This window comes from Cimex lectularius, unplaced genomic scaffold (assembly GCF_000648675.2).
Source record: "Cimex lectularius strain Harlan isolate CLEC.00 unplaced genomic scaffold, Clec_2.1 scaffold20, whole genome shotgun sequence".
In the NCBI taxonomy this organism is placed as follows: Eukaryota; Metazoa; Arthropoda; class Insecta; order Hemiptera; family Cimicidae; genus Cimex; species Cimex lectularius.
The window spans coordinates 725,084-739,379 of NW_019392641.1; the positions used below are offsets into that span (position 1 = coordinate 725,084).

The 14,296-nt window shown below is 36.3% G+C and overlaps 2 protein-coding genes across 7 annotated transcripts in view; one reads left to right on the forward strand and one right to left on the reverse strand.

The window, feature by feature from the left end:
• LOC106669921 (calcium-binding mitochondrial carrier protein Aralar1) overlaps positions 1-14,296 on the forward strand; it is a 39,982-nt gene that overhangs the window by 23,918 nt on the left and 1,768 nt on the right. For 5 of the 6 annotated variants that reach the window (XM_014399794.1, XM_014399795.2, XM_014399797.1 and 2 more), the window contains 2 exons: positions 3,090-3,180; positions 4,250-5,391. In XM_014399794.1, the coding sequence (XP_014255280.1) occupies positions 3,090-3,180; positions 4,250-4,424 (266 nt within the window). In that variant the 3' untranslated portion in view covers positions 4,425-5,391. Of the gene's footprint in view, positions 1-3,089; positions 3,181-4,249; positions 5,392-14,296 lie in introns of those variants that run through there. The other variant, XM_014399798.1, reaches the window with a different exon arrangement.
• On the reverse strand, positions 6,378-8,405 carry LOC106669922 (phosphatidylinositol glycan anchor biosynthesis class U protein). Its single transcript, XM_014399800.2, has one exon. The coding sequence runs from the start codon at positions 8,070-8,072 to the stop codon at positions 6,738-6,740; it is 1,335 nt and encodes a 444-aa protein (XP_014255286.1). The 5' UTR covers positions 8,073-8,405; the 3' UTR covers positions 6,378-6,737.

Genomic DNA, 14,296 nt, shown 5'->3' on the forward strand with positions numbered 1-14,296 from the left:
TTTACCATTTTTCAAATGTCGTGTAATCGGATTGGATTCTCGACGACAAATGAAATGGCCACAGAGAGCTTTAGTGAAGTGTACTTCATTTCAATCATTAAATTCACTAATTTCGTGGTCCGCTTGATCAATTAATATATTACAATTAATTAAGGTTTTTAGTTGAGATAAAAAAAGTCAATGGCACGAGCGGGATTCGAACCCATGATCTTCGGCTTGATACGCCGCTGCTCTACCACTTGAGCTATCGTGACCTCGATCCACTCGGACACCAACTTCCCATCTCAACCGCACCTTTTGAATTTTCCCTCCTTTTTGCCATTTTTCATTTCAACTAAAAACCTTAATTAATTGTAATGTATTAATTGGTCAAGCGGACCACGAAATTAGTGAATTTAATAAGTAATAATGATATTTCATACCACTTCAAATAGTTAATTCTTCTTCATTACTCTGCGAGTTGATGAACATGTTTGATCATACTGATTACTCTTATCATGCTGATTGCCTAGCCTTTCTTTATCAATTAAACAATATTTCACCATCTAAAGTGGATGTTTGAGCTGTTATTTGAACTGGTGTGAAACACACTGAAGCTAGTGAAATTTTATCAGAAGTTACAGAAAGAATTTGAATAAAATTAAATTAAACATTTTGCCCTTATCCAAGATGGCCCTATCAAATTCTTTTATTTTTAACGCATTAGCTGTGGGAGATTGGCCATGTGATATTTCATTTTAGGAACACCTGCAGTTTGGCATGAAACTTTTTTTCCTATTTACAAGAAGGTGGCAGGAGATTGACAAAATTTTACAGGAATTGCATTTTACTCTAAAATTACACAACTGTAATAATAAGGCCTAGTACGCACTGGAATTCTTTGAGTGGACTCTTTGAATCTCCAGAGAGTCTCGGCTGCGTCTATCCTGAGTCCGGGCTGCCCCGACTCATTGTTGTGATGAATCTGGTGTGTTGCTGGCTAGCATTTTCGGACTCTTTTGAATCCCGTCCAATGTGGGATTCTTTGACTCAATGTTGCGCAACATTTGCCACTGCGGACGTGATACGGAACAAGCGCTCTTGCTTTATTTGTTTAGTTGACGTTGTAGTGAGTGTTTTCTTGAAGATTTTGACAGTGTCTTGTATAAAGGTATGTTGTGGAGTACCAAATTGACATTACAGTTTATCGAAGACATGCATTCCCATCGGTGTTTGTGGGATGTATCATTCACAGAATAAAGAAATCGGGAATTGAAAAGCCAAACATTGAATGGTTTAGCCCAAAAATTCAGTGTTTCCGTTGCTGAAATTGAAAAAAAAAATACACATTTTAAAAGGACAGTTCTTTTTGTTTTGAAATCCTGAAGGTGAATACAATAATTGAATACATGAGGCTTGTATACGAGTCTCCACTCGCTAGGAACCGGAGTGGCAGCTAATCTGTTGGCCGGAGAGATAGATTCCCAAAAGTTTGTATCTTTCTTGGAAATTTGAGTGCCAAATTTCATTAAAATGGTTTCGAAATCAGTCGGGGACATCCTCAAAAAATTTCTGAACCCTGCGCCATCATTTAATCTCAACATGTCCAAAAGATTTTTCCCGTGCTGATTCCCGCCGTGAAATATTTGTTGAACCCACCATCTTTTTGGGTGTTTTTTAACGCACCTCCGATTGGATTCACTACGTACAATGCAAAAAAGAGCAAAGGAAATTATTCCAGAGAGAGCTAGTTCCTCCGTCATTTTCGCAGGCACTGATGAATGTGAACTGAATCTTGGTCTGGACACGGTTCTTTGTTGCGGAGCAGAGACGGGGCTGCATCGCAACAATGAATCTACGCAGCCCCAATTCTGCCCCGCAACGTGAATCAGTTCAAAGAATCTCAGTGCGTACTTATCTTAATAGATAAAAATCCCCCTTCTCTCCCAACACCTTTCCCCTCCCTACGGATTTACTTTATGGAAATCCAGAATGTCTCTCAGCCTCCCAGACCCGTACCCTCCATCCTGTGCACACCCTTCACCCCCTGCCACAACCACCCACTCCTTCCATGATAGAGGATGAAGGGTTTGTCCTCGTAATGAGGAAAAGGGAAAGAGTTCTCACCCCCAGAAATTGGAACAGTAATGCGAATAGAGAAACCTATGTCTCCTGAGCCACTGGCACAGAAAAAGAGCAAACGAAGAAAAAAAGGAAAGGAAGGAAAAGAAAAAGAAATTGTGGTGGTCACGTTGTTAGGTCTTGGGATCATGGGGATTACTCTTCTCGCAGAGATATGCCAAATGTCACATAGAAAGGAAAGAGGGAAATTTCAAATTCTTGTGCCCTTTCCTTCTACACAAAAGCATAAAAGAACCAGGGTGTGTTGTTGGTGAGGAGGATGAATACATGCCGGAACGGACAAATTGTCCCTTCAGCCTTTGACATGCCAAGGTGCCCAGTAGAAATAAGAGCAGCGTTCTACAAATTGAAAATCCACCCTTACGTTACATCTCCTTAAAGGTGTTATCATTGCCAGAAGTTTGGCCATATCTCCCTGTGGTGTAAGTCCCAATAAAAAATAAGTTTTTTTAAGGTAAATTTATGATTGTAGTTCACATTATACCTACAATAAGGTTTTACAATTATTTTTTAATTATCCAAATTATTTCTAAATTTGTTGATTTAATGACATGCTTCAATATGGAAAGGAGGACAGAACAATGTCACAACCTTAGCGTTGATTATTACTCTATTAATTCAGTACCTGTAAATTGACTGAATCACCATCGTTTTCCTTTTTATTATTCTTCTCCTTCTTGTTAACTATAACCTAGATGTAAATCTCATGTTTCCAAGCTCGCAGAATTTACGCTGAGGAGGGCGGTAGAGCATTTTGGAAAGGAACTGCAGGTAATAAGTTTCATTTATTGTAACTTAATTTTAGTTGTTCCTCTCGATTGTGATCGCTTAAAAAGGTTGGAGACATTGGGGAAAATGACGACAGTTAAACGTTGGAAGTGACAAAAATTAATTTATATATTTTAAAAAATTCTTGTGTGTTAATTTGTATTATTTTCTGTATTTTTTTACAAGAAAATCTGTTCCAGCCCGTGTCTTAAGGTCATCGCCGCAGTTCGGAGTGACCCTGGTGACCTATGAGCTCTTACAGAGGGCCTTCTATGTGGACTTTGGCGGAACGTAAGTTTTTACTAATATTTTTTTTTGTTAAATTAGTTTATTTACTGATTATAAGTTCATTAAGTTCTAAAATCTCAAGTGCAGTAATCAATTACTATGTTATTGCATGCATTTAATACAGTTTTATAAGAACCTTATACCATGCTAACAGTTCTGGCTTTTTAATTAAAAGTAATACGAAAAATGTACTGTAAAGTCTATGACATTTAAACAGTTAGTCGGACGTTGTACTATTTAGTTAAGATGTAAGGTAATTTTATGTGTGGTAAAAAGTATTAATATACATATATATATTACACAGGGCGGGCGACCAGGACCCGAGGGGTTAAAAGCCTGAGTAGGCCCGTACCCCATCCCTAAAAGGTCCGGGACCTGGTCGGCTCACGAGTCCTGCTTAAACCTTTTGGACCTATTCACAAACCCCAGGATTGTGGACCATTTTATCCTGGGGAGTGTTTTGGTTATGTCCTCTCCTTCGAAAGTATTAAATCTTTCCCTAGCATACCTATCGCATTCTGCGAGGTAGTGTCGAGCCGTTTCTTCTTTTGTTTCGCAGAAGCGGCAGAAGGGGTCTGGTAGAGTACCCATTATGAAGAGGTGTCTTCTCAAGGGGCAATGGCCCGTTAGGATACCTATCAGCCTCCTTATTCCCCTCCTAGAGTTAGAGAGTAGCCATTTCGTTTCTTTAGGTTTGATTTCCTTCAGAAACTCCTTCGATTGCCTGCATCCGGGGGACATATTCCATTCCTTAAGGAATTGTTTCATGCCCCAGCTACCTATACTCTCTTTTGCTGTGCTTAAAGAGTGGGGTAATACCAGTTGTGGTCCGACGAACTCAGTATTTGATCCTTCCTTGGCCAGGCTGTCCGCCTCCTCATTGCCATAGTGCCCCTTATGAGCAGGTATCCATATGAGGGTTACCCTATTCTCATACCTGGTTTAATATACATAAATATGGTCTAAATTAGGTGAAATATTGAGACAAACTATGAAGTAAAGTACTTGTGGGGTTGTGCATGCTCTCTCTATGCTGGTATTTATTAAAAATAAACAAAATTGGGAATTCCAGGCGGCCTAGCGGATCTGACCACACAGTGCCGACTGCCGGTGTGATCGACAGCGAGAAGCCGACCAACCCCGATCACATCGGTGGCTACCAGGCTGCCATCCCGATTCTCGAGGGTATCGAGACTAAGTTCGGCCTCTGTCTTCCAAAATTCAGAATGGCGACCGTTCAGCCTTGATGCTCGACGCAGTTGATATCAATTTTTTATCGTTTAGTTTATTCGGGATCGACATTTAATGGCAAATTGTTTAAAACCAGTTCACACATTCATACACGTGGCAACTTGCAACACAAAGTTTTTTCCCTTAAGCATTTATTTAGTCTTATACAACTGATAATAATCAGTACTTGCAGAAAAAAAACTAAGCAATTTATATATATTATTTATGAACAAATAAGTGTAAAACAGTTCATTTAACAACGCTTGCATTTGCATTTTAAAACTTGTTATTTATGATTTTCATTCGGAAAAATTAATTGTTAACATTTTCCTTAGCACTCTATTATCATTCGCATAGAGTTTAGGTAAATAGGGCTAGAAATTAAAAAAAAAAATTATTTCTAAAGGTTTATGCTTCGGTTGTTATAAAACAAAGCTTTTGTTATAAATGTGTAAAGCTATATATAAAAATATATATTTATATTCATATGTTATTTCTATTAGTTCTTTTATGAAAAGAATATCATTCTAATGATCTTTTAAAGATTGATTTGTCTTTCAAAAAAATTTCAACTTTTTATAATATACCAATTTGAAAGAAAAAGTCGTTTTAATTAAAAAGAAAAAATTAAATTGTTAATCTATTTAATCAAAGCAAAATGTGATTTGAATATACCAGATACACTGGTCTATTTGTGTTTAATCAATTGTTACAGGAATCAACTTTAAAATAAAACAAGACACTGTACACAATTTGTTATAAATAATTCCATAACTTTTATGCCTAAGCTGTATTCTAATTTTTTTGCACATCAGTGTCATTTTAAGTACATCAATTCTACAAGGTTTAATTGCAATGAGTTTTTCCCATGCCATCCTAATGTGTTGCCTTTGTATATATTAAAGTCTATTTATTATTACAAGAACAAAAGTATGTTTAACTGTTACATAGAAAGTAACAAGAAAATAAAGTCTTCTTAGGTAATGTGATTTTATTTATGCTCTCGGGCTATGAACCTTTTCCTTCCTAATGTGTTAATCCTTTTTTTCTTCCAAAGATTAAAAAACTGATTACTGATTCATATAAGCTCAAATCTGCACATACGTGCATACATGTGTGGATAGAATTGAGCCTATTACTTCTCAGTCCACTGGCAATTCCAGATTCTTTTAAATTTACAAGTTATCGGCATGCCTCAAGAATCTCCACACCAGGTGTTAGTAGTCCAGGGTCACAACTCAGTAATATCTGTCCAGACATCTAGGTTTAGTTCCAAAGGCTACCAACGGCTAGCTCATTTCTGTCACCAACAAGATCAGTTCCTAAAATCAAACCCATTCACACTCTCGCTCACTCTTAATAAATACATTCTTTCTTATTTATATACCATTCACTCAGGGTGTTCTTAATATTCCTCCATCACCCTTCTTGTCTATATATAACTATTCTAATTTTGTGCCAATGGGGTTCTCAATATTGCACTATTGGCATACATTCTCGCTAATAAATACATTCACTTTCAATGCATGCTAGGAACAGAATTATCATGTTATACATCAACACATCAAGCAACCTTTCTCTACATGCCAGACACATAGCAGGCTTTAGCCCAAAAATAATTGTCTGTAAGTCGACATCGACATTGCATGCCATTTAATTAATCTGGTGCAGATGACCCTTCTTCTCAAGAAAGATACTCTTAGGGCCAGCTATTGACAGTGCTCTGGATATGTGAAAAATTAAGAGCTTTTTATTCCTTTATGAATACTTTTTTTTAAATTGTTATATAATTTTATTTTGACAAATTTGAGTCATTTTTATTTATTATATTTGTTTTGTAACCACATAAAAAAAAAGTTTTTGTTTAAATCGTTCATTACAATTTCCAAATTAAAACGATTGTAATTCTTAAAAGCAAGCAATGAAAATAAATTATATTCCAGAAATTAAATTAAAAATAATAAAAAGGCTGGAATTTTTAAATATTTTATTAGCTTTATTTACAAAACATAAGGCGAAAATTTTCTTAAATATCATATTGTAGAAAAGTTTTAAGTTGTATTTAAAAATGATTAATATTTACAAATTGTTGTACTCTTGGTACAATTAGTGAAATAACAGTCTTGTAACAAGACAATGGAGTGAAAACACAAAACGACAGATGTGGTAAAACATTTTTCAATGCAAAACAATTTACGCTTAAAGTTTAAACTAGGAAAAAAGAAAACAGTTTCTAGAAAGTGAGTAATTAATGGGTACGAGTCTAGAAAATATCACAAATTTGATTTCCACCTCATGATTCCCCAATGAGGTAATTATGTTCAGTCATTTTATTCTAAAGAGAGTTTTAATTTATCCTTGTGGACATCACTAACATTTTTATTCCTGAGTATAAAGTCCCTCTTGATGTACGCGAACAGTATGTCCGTTATCAAGAATATCTGTGCAGTGGCGAACGCCAGGGTGACACCGAAGTAGAAGTTGGCATTGGCCGACCTAGAATAAATCCACAAGTGCCAGACGGTAGGGCCTAGGATTGAAGTGATGATGAGCGAGCACAGAATGACAAACATCTGCTGCAAATCCGGTACAACGAGCTTGCTGTTGAAAAGGTGTTTCCACATTGGAAGGAGCGACATGTAGAACCCGACGTCCCCGAGGCATGGGTACGATTTGAACACAGTGATGAGAGCGGTGAGGCTGGTCGCAAGGAGCATTGGATTGGAATGAAACCTGAAGCTTAGCGGCGCTAAATATAGAAGTGTTGCGTTCAGCTGGAATGAATATATAAACAGAAGACGGAAATGTTCAAACATTTCTGTAAAAAAGTACCAGAAGAGGCCGATGTTGGGCCTCAAATCTGAGACCGTCAGCATAACTATGTAGACGGAATGCATGAAAGCCCAATCCCCAGATATCTTATATGATACAAACAAAAGCAGCGACAGCACAGACAAAAAGGTCACAACTGTCAAAACAGAAGAAAATTTTCCTTTTTTACCATCAATGTATATACAAATTGGTACAAGCAGTACGACCGGGTAGAATAACTGCAGGACAGTCAAGGCGAGGAAAAAGCAGCAAGGTAGGCGAAGCCGCTTGATCATGCAGTAGAAAGTCAGTGCCAGGCAAAAATTACCAAAGGTGGTTGTCGTGAAGCCTACACAGTTCAATACCGAATACGGGTTGAATAGATAAGCTGCGAGAACATAGACCGGAGACATTTTAAAGTCTTTATCCGAGAGAAGTAAGTCTTCGGTCCCTTCCGCATATGTCTTCATCTCCATCTCCTGCTTTCTCTCAGTCTCCTCCATGTAATCCTTAGCTGTTAGATACAGCACCAGTGCGGTCATCAGGTCCGTCAAGACGAATACGACCCCGATACATCCAGGAATGCTGTTAATCATGAAATCGCAGAAATACAAGGCGATTGGGTTCTCGTGGAAAATATCCCCGGAGTAAGGGCTTATCCCGAATCTGTAGAGTGAAACCCCTTCGGTCACCCTTTTCCAGGAGTTGAGCAACGTCGAGATTTCGACCCGGTCTGCGATCACTTCGCGGTACTGCGACGATATCAGGCCCATCCTGATCACGAAGCCCAACAGCAACTGCAACGGTATCACGTAGCGTCCCATCGTAAAAGCCGGCCTGTGCACACTTTGCATGTTTTTCTCCCTTTTATCACGCTATCATAGTCGCGATCTATGCTAGTTGAAAATTATACACGAATGAACAACATTAACCGAACCGAAGATAATCGGCTTTCAATTTATAAGCTGACATGTAACCTATGGCTTTTATAACAATAAAGTTACCTCCCTGTGTGTCAACCATCTTTTCGATGGTAAATCAGAAGGCACTGGACTTTCCTAAGTTCCTCCAATGACTATCAGTCGAAAGAATTTTGTCGAATGTGTATTAACGGTTAAAACAAGTTGAAATTCAAAATTATTTAGAAGAAATTAAAAAGTTCATCCGACACCAGATCTTTCGACACAAAACACACGGTGTAAGTTTAAATTTAAAACCGAACGTTAATAAATTAAATTTTATGGAAATTTAATAATAAAATGTTTGTACATCATAGTACATTTGCTGTATTCCTTGTAGGAGGAGGCAACCAGCAAAGCCGTTCCTTTTGGGGAGTAGTTTTTACTATAAAGGGTTTTAACATGTTTCACTTATTTTTTAGGATATAAAAGAAAAAAAACTGAAAAAGAAGTATTGTTCACTAAAAAGAAAGGCAGGCCAGTACAGTTCTTTTTCTTCCTTTCATGACCGTCAATTTTAACTACATAGTTCGAAAGAACTAGGTCGTTTATGCCTTTTAAAGAAAAAAAATTGGTTAACTTTGAAAGTTTTAATTTGTATAGAATAGAAAAAATGAAAAAGAACTGTAATTCACTAAAAAGAAAGTTCAATACAGTTCTCTTTCGGGAATAGTTCAGTTCGTTCATGAACTGCACACCTCCAGTGGTCCCACAGTTCAAACGACAAAGCCGTTTCTTTTGGGGAGTGGTTTCGTTCAGGACCGTTCATTTTATTGAATCAGTTCGAACGAATTAGTTCGTTCAAATTTTCTAAATGACAAAAAAGATTTTTAATTTTCAGAGTTTTTACTTGTTTCAGATAATTTTTTTGAAAAAGATATTAATATAGGATTTTAAACAAAAAGTTTTACTAGTTAAAAAAAGGGTTGTTTATGCTTAAAAAAACTGATTTAACTTTAATAGATTTAACGTGTTTCATATAATATTTTGAAAATGTTATATCAATACAGGATAGAATTGAAAAAACTGAAAAACAACTATAGTTCACTAAAAACAAAGATAGTTCGATACAGTTCTCTTTCGGGAATAGTTCAGTTCGTTCATGAACTGCTTATCTTGTCTAATGATCCTACACTGGAACAGTTAACCGACAAAGCCGTTCCTCGTGGGGAATAGTTCCTTTCAGGACCATTCCTTTATTGAACCAATTCGAACGAACTAGTTCGTTCATATTTTTAAAGAAGACAAAAAGAGATATTTAACTCTCCGAGTTTTAACTTGTTTCACATAATTTTTATGAAAAAGATATTAATACAGGATAGAAAATAAAATGAAAAAGAACTATAGTTCACAAAAAAGAAAGGCAGAGCAATACAGTTCTTTTTCGTGAGTAGTTTAATTTGTTCATGAACTGCACACCCTGCATAATGGTCTAACACGGGAACCGATCAACCGATAAAGTCTTTCATAAGGTTGTGGGAGTGTGCTGCATGTGTAGGCGTTTTCTTTGAACATTTCGTATAATTTTCTTTAAAGCTATTGGCAGTAGAGTTCAGAGTGCATAGAACAATCACCAGTAAAGACTCTGCCGTCCTGAAGTATCTGTAAAAATCGCACCTAGTCACTAGGTTTCAAGATTTCACTAGTCCACAAATGACAATATTAAACAAAAAGCTTATCAGAAGAGTATTTATAGCATATTCATAAGTTTCTACTACCTGTCATGATTGCTGTGGTGTAAGTTCGGGGCTAGGCTCATTTTATCCTGCTTTGATCAGAAGCAGTGTTGTCCGGGTGTGTTCTTTTGTCATTGCTCAAGCCTCAAGCGATATCCCCTATCCTACCTAAGCTCGTGTCCCACATGGTAGCATTCTCGGACCTCTCGTTTGTACCATATATACTGCTGACAATCCTATCGAAATGTTCCAAATTATTTGCAGTGCCTCGACGTTTGGTTCAAAAAGTGGAGAATTATAAATGAAACGAAGAGCTATTAACTAAATACATAGACGTATTGCTCTATCAATTGTTTACTTTAACGGGATTTCACTACTCCCTGTAGAACAGGAACGTTTCTTTGGAATTACCTGAAAAAACGACTTACTTGGAATCCGCACACAAACGAACTAAACAGACATTACAAACTGTTATCACCACTACTCGATCATCCAACCTTCCACTTAAACACAAAAAATTGAATAAACCATGGTACTTCAACCTATGGTGTCGAACTGTACGGGTCAACCAAACAATCCGACTCTCAACGCATCCAAAGATCCCAATCAAAAGTCCTATAAAAAATCTTAACTCTCCTTTTTATGTATCAAACCACAGCCTAAACCAAAACTAATATTCCATTTATTCAGAACAAGCAAAAACTTATTTTAAAAAATCCTTCGATCTCTTTCCACGCATTCCAATGTCCGTCAGCTCAGTTTCACTGCCATCCCAGATAATCCTCCCTGTCGACTAAAATGCCGATGGCTACGGGATGACCAACGTAATGACGAAGAAAATTGAAAAAATGAAGTCATCATTTATTTCTCCTCAGATGTTTATGTAAATTGTTTTGTTCTTAAAGCATTTTAACAGTTGTAATTGCTTTACAGATAGAAAAATCAATAAAAAGAAAAGTAACTTTAGAACAAACTAAAAAGGTCTGTTCGTTAAAAACCTAGAAAATGGCGATTTCTTAATATTTTCATTTGATATAACAATTTTTAAAAATAATTATCTCTTGAGAATTTCTAGGATGATATGCATCCTGTTTCAAATGGATTAATTCGGTTATATCTATGTTGTTCCAATTGTTCAGGAAGACTTGACATGATTAGTATTTTCATCTTTTTTTCTATCAAAATACTGTAATAAGGACGTCCTACTTATCAACACATGAATCGCGACTTCACTTCTAAATTTGTTAAAATTTCAGTTTGTGTGTGCCGGTAATTTTTCAAGATTTAATTTTCTTCCAAATAGTTGATAATATTGAATGAATAATAAATATTGAAATCATACGATTATATCGGGTTGTCCGGAAAATAATGCAGGATTTTAAGTTTTCATTAAAAAAAATCTATATAAAATATTCTGTTTACGTTTACAGGATTACTCATTTGTATGAATGTCAACACTTATTAATCCTCTTCCAAATGATATTGTTTGTTTACCTCTGTAGCATTTCGCTACTTGGAAATAATTCAGTCATCCTTATAATGTCAAAGCGAGAATTTCGTACGATTTTCTTTTACGAGTTTAAACTCGGCCGAAGCGGAGCCCAAACGGCTAGAAACATTAACCAAGTCTGGGGCGAGGGTTGTGTTAATGAGTGCACTGTGCAAAGGTGGTTTAAAAAATTTCGGGAGGGAGATTTCAGCCTTGAAGATGAAGAAGGTCGTGGAAGGCCTTCCTCTCTTAATGATGATGTTCTGCGATCAGTGGTGGAAGAAAACCCCAAAACAACTGTTCGAGAACTTGCAGAGCAACTCAAAGTCAGTAAAACGACCGTCGCTGACCACCTCAAGGCGATTGGAAAAGTGAAAAAACTCGAAAATTGGGTTCCACACTCATTAAACGATCGCCAAAAAAATCAGCGCTTTGATGTTTGTGCATCACTTCTTTGTCGAAACAAAAATGACCCATTTCTGGCCAGAATTGTTACATGTGACGAAAAGTGGATTCTCTACGATAACACTAGACGTTCTGGACAGTGGCTCGACAAAGGAGAAGCTCCAATACATTTTCCAAAGCCCCCAACTCATCAAAAAAAGGTAATGGTTACGGTATGGTGGGCTTCATTTGGTTTAATACACTACAGCTTCTTAAATCCTGGCGAAACCATCAATGCTGAATCATACTGTAACCAAATTAATACCATGCATCAGAAATTGGCAGTAATGAAGCCCTCTTTGGTCAATCGGAAAGGGCCCATTTTGTTGCATGACAACGCTCGACCACATGTGTCACGTGTAACGTCACAAAAATTATTGGAGCTTGGCTATGAAACTTTGCCTCACCCACCCTACTCTCCGGACCTCTCGCCTACTGACTACCATTTTTTAGACACCTGGACCACTACTTACAACACATAATATTCAAAAATCAAACGGAACTGGAAAATGCATTTATTGACTTTATCAATTCTAAAAATTCTGAATTCTACTCAGACGGAATTAATAAGTTACCAACACGTTGGGAGAAATGTATTGAGAGTATGGGAAATATTTTGATTAAAGAACATTGCTTTAAAGTAACTAGTTTCTTTTTTTTTGTTTAATACCAAAATCCTGCATTATTTTCCGGACAACCCAATAAAACAACACATTTTAAACGATAATTAAATAGACATTCATGGTTAAATTCGATGTTTGGAAAATTCTTGCGAGGACGTTTATTGCAATGTTTAACTTGTGATTCAATAGTACGTTGTAGACATTTTCTGCGTATAGTAAGATAAAAGGAAAAAAACTGAGGTCAAATGCTTATGTATTTTCTTTATTATATGAATTTCTTCGCCTCTGTAACTCTCAATTTGGTTCTTCTCGTCGTGCTCTTGCTCGTATATACCGAAGGAAGAAGAATCTGATGGGAACGACGTGTCATGGTAAACAGTAAGAAACAATCTGGAATTTTGTTCGAATAAACTACCTGAGAGGCAAAAAAAAAGTGGCCACTCTTAATTTTTATAACAATCTCTTGGATTATCTTACAATATTTAGTCCATTTTAAAGGATGAGAGGTAAATAAAACATAAAATCACCCTTAACGTTTTCGCTCCGAAGAAGCATGGAACTGGTGGTGTAATGGCTTGGGCAGATATTTCTATCGAAGGTCGCACAAATTTGATCTTAATCGAGGGGTCCATAACATCTTCAAGATACATTGAAGATGTGTTATCAGAAGAAACTTTTCCTTATATGCCACTAATTTTACCGTTTTTTAAATGCATGACAATGCAAGGTCTCACACATCTAGGATTGTTGGCGACTTCTTAGAACGGGTTTCAATATGAATTTTCCTTTCTGTCTTATTTTTAGATTTAGGATATTTGTTTGTAATTTTAACCCTGTATCGTTGCACTTCATCATGACGATATATTTCAAAAAAACGTTTTATCCCTCATGGCCAAAACCAATAATAAAATATATCAACCAGCGAGATTGAAAGGACTGATGTTCCTTATGTGTTTGACCAACTGGCCAGGACGAAGACAGAACATTTTGCCAGGTCACGTCCTACCGGGTTGATGCATTGCCAGTCTGCACACCTTTCTCAGATACCTTCAGTGTTGAAAAACACATCCTTGAGTGCATCAGGCATTGAACAGGTCATTACGATTAACGATTAAAGCAGATTAGAATATTAGATCAGATTTTTTTCAAACTTTACACTTACCTTAATTTCTTAATATTTAAGTTAACTTCACTAATTTCGTGGTCCGCTTGACCAATTAAATCATTTCAATTAATTAAGGTTTTTAGTTGAGATGAAAAAAAGTCAATGGCACGAGAGGGATTCGAACCCACGACCTTCGGCTAGATACGCCGCTGCTCTACCACCTGAGCTATCGTGACCTCGTTTTATCTCAACTAAAAACCTTAATTAATTGTAATGATTTAAGTTAACTTTGAAATGCACAATAATAAATAAAGCTATAAATAATTTTTACATAATCAGAAATTATTAGGTTAAATGTTATTTGGTAGACCAGATAACTTGTTTTCTCTGTATATTGCCATCTAAAGAAGAAATGGGCAATGCAAGAATATTAGGATATATAATAACGTAAAAGCCAAGCTCTAGTAAAATAATATATGCTGAGCGTGAAGAGTTGCTCTGACTACAATTATTTTTATGAAAACATGAATAATAGTGATTTCGACTGGCATACCTATAGGTAGTGCTTCTCAGTAAAATGGAAGCGCGGCATAATTTAAACATTTCATTGCTAAAATATGTTTATGATAAAATAAAACTTCATTATCATTGGAAATATACTGATGATAATGAATATGGATAATAGAAAGTCGGGGTTTTTTGTTCTCTAAGCACCGCAACCTTTAAGGCTTATTGTACTTTCCTAGTTCGTTAGTTATCCATTTCTCATTTTGGATCCATTC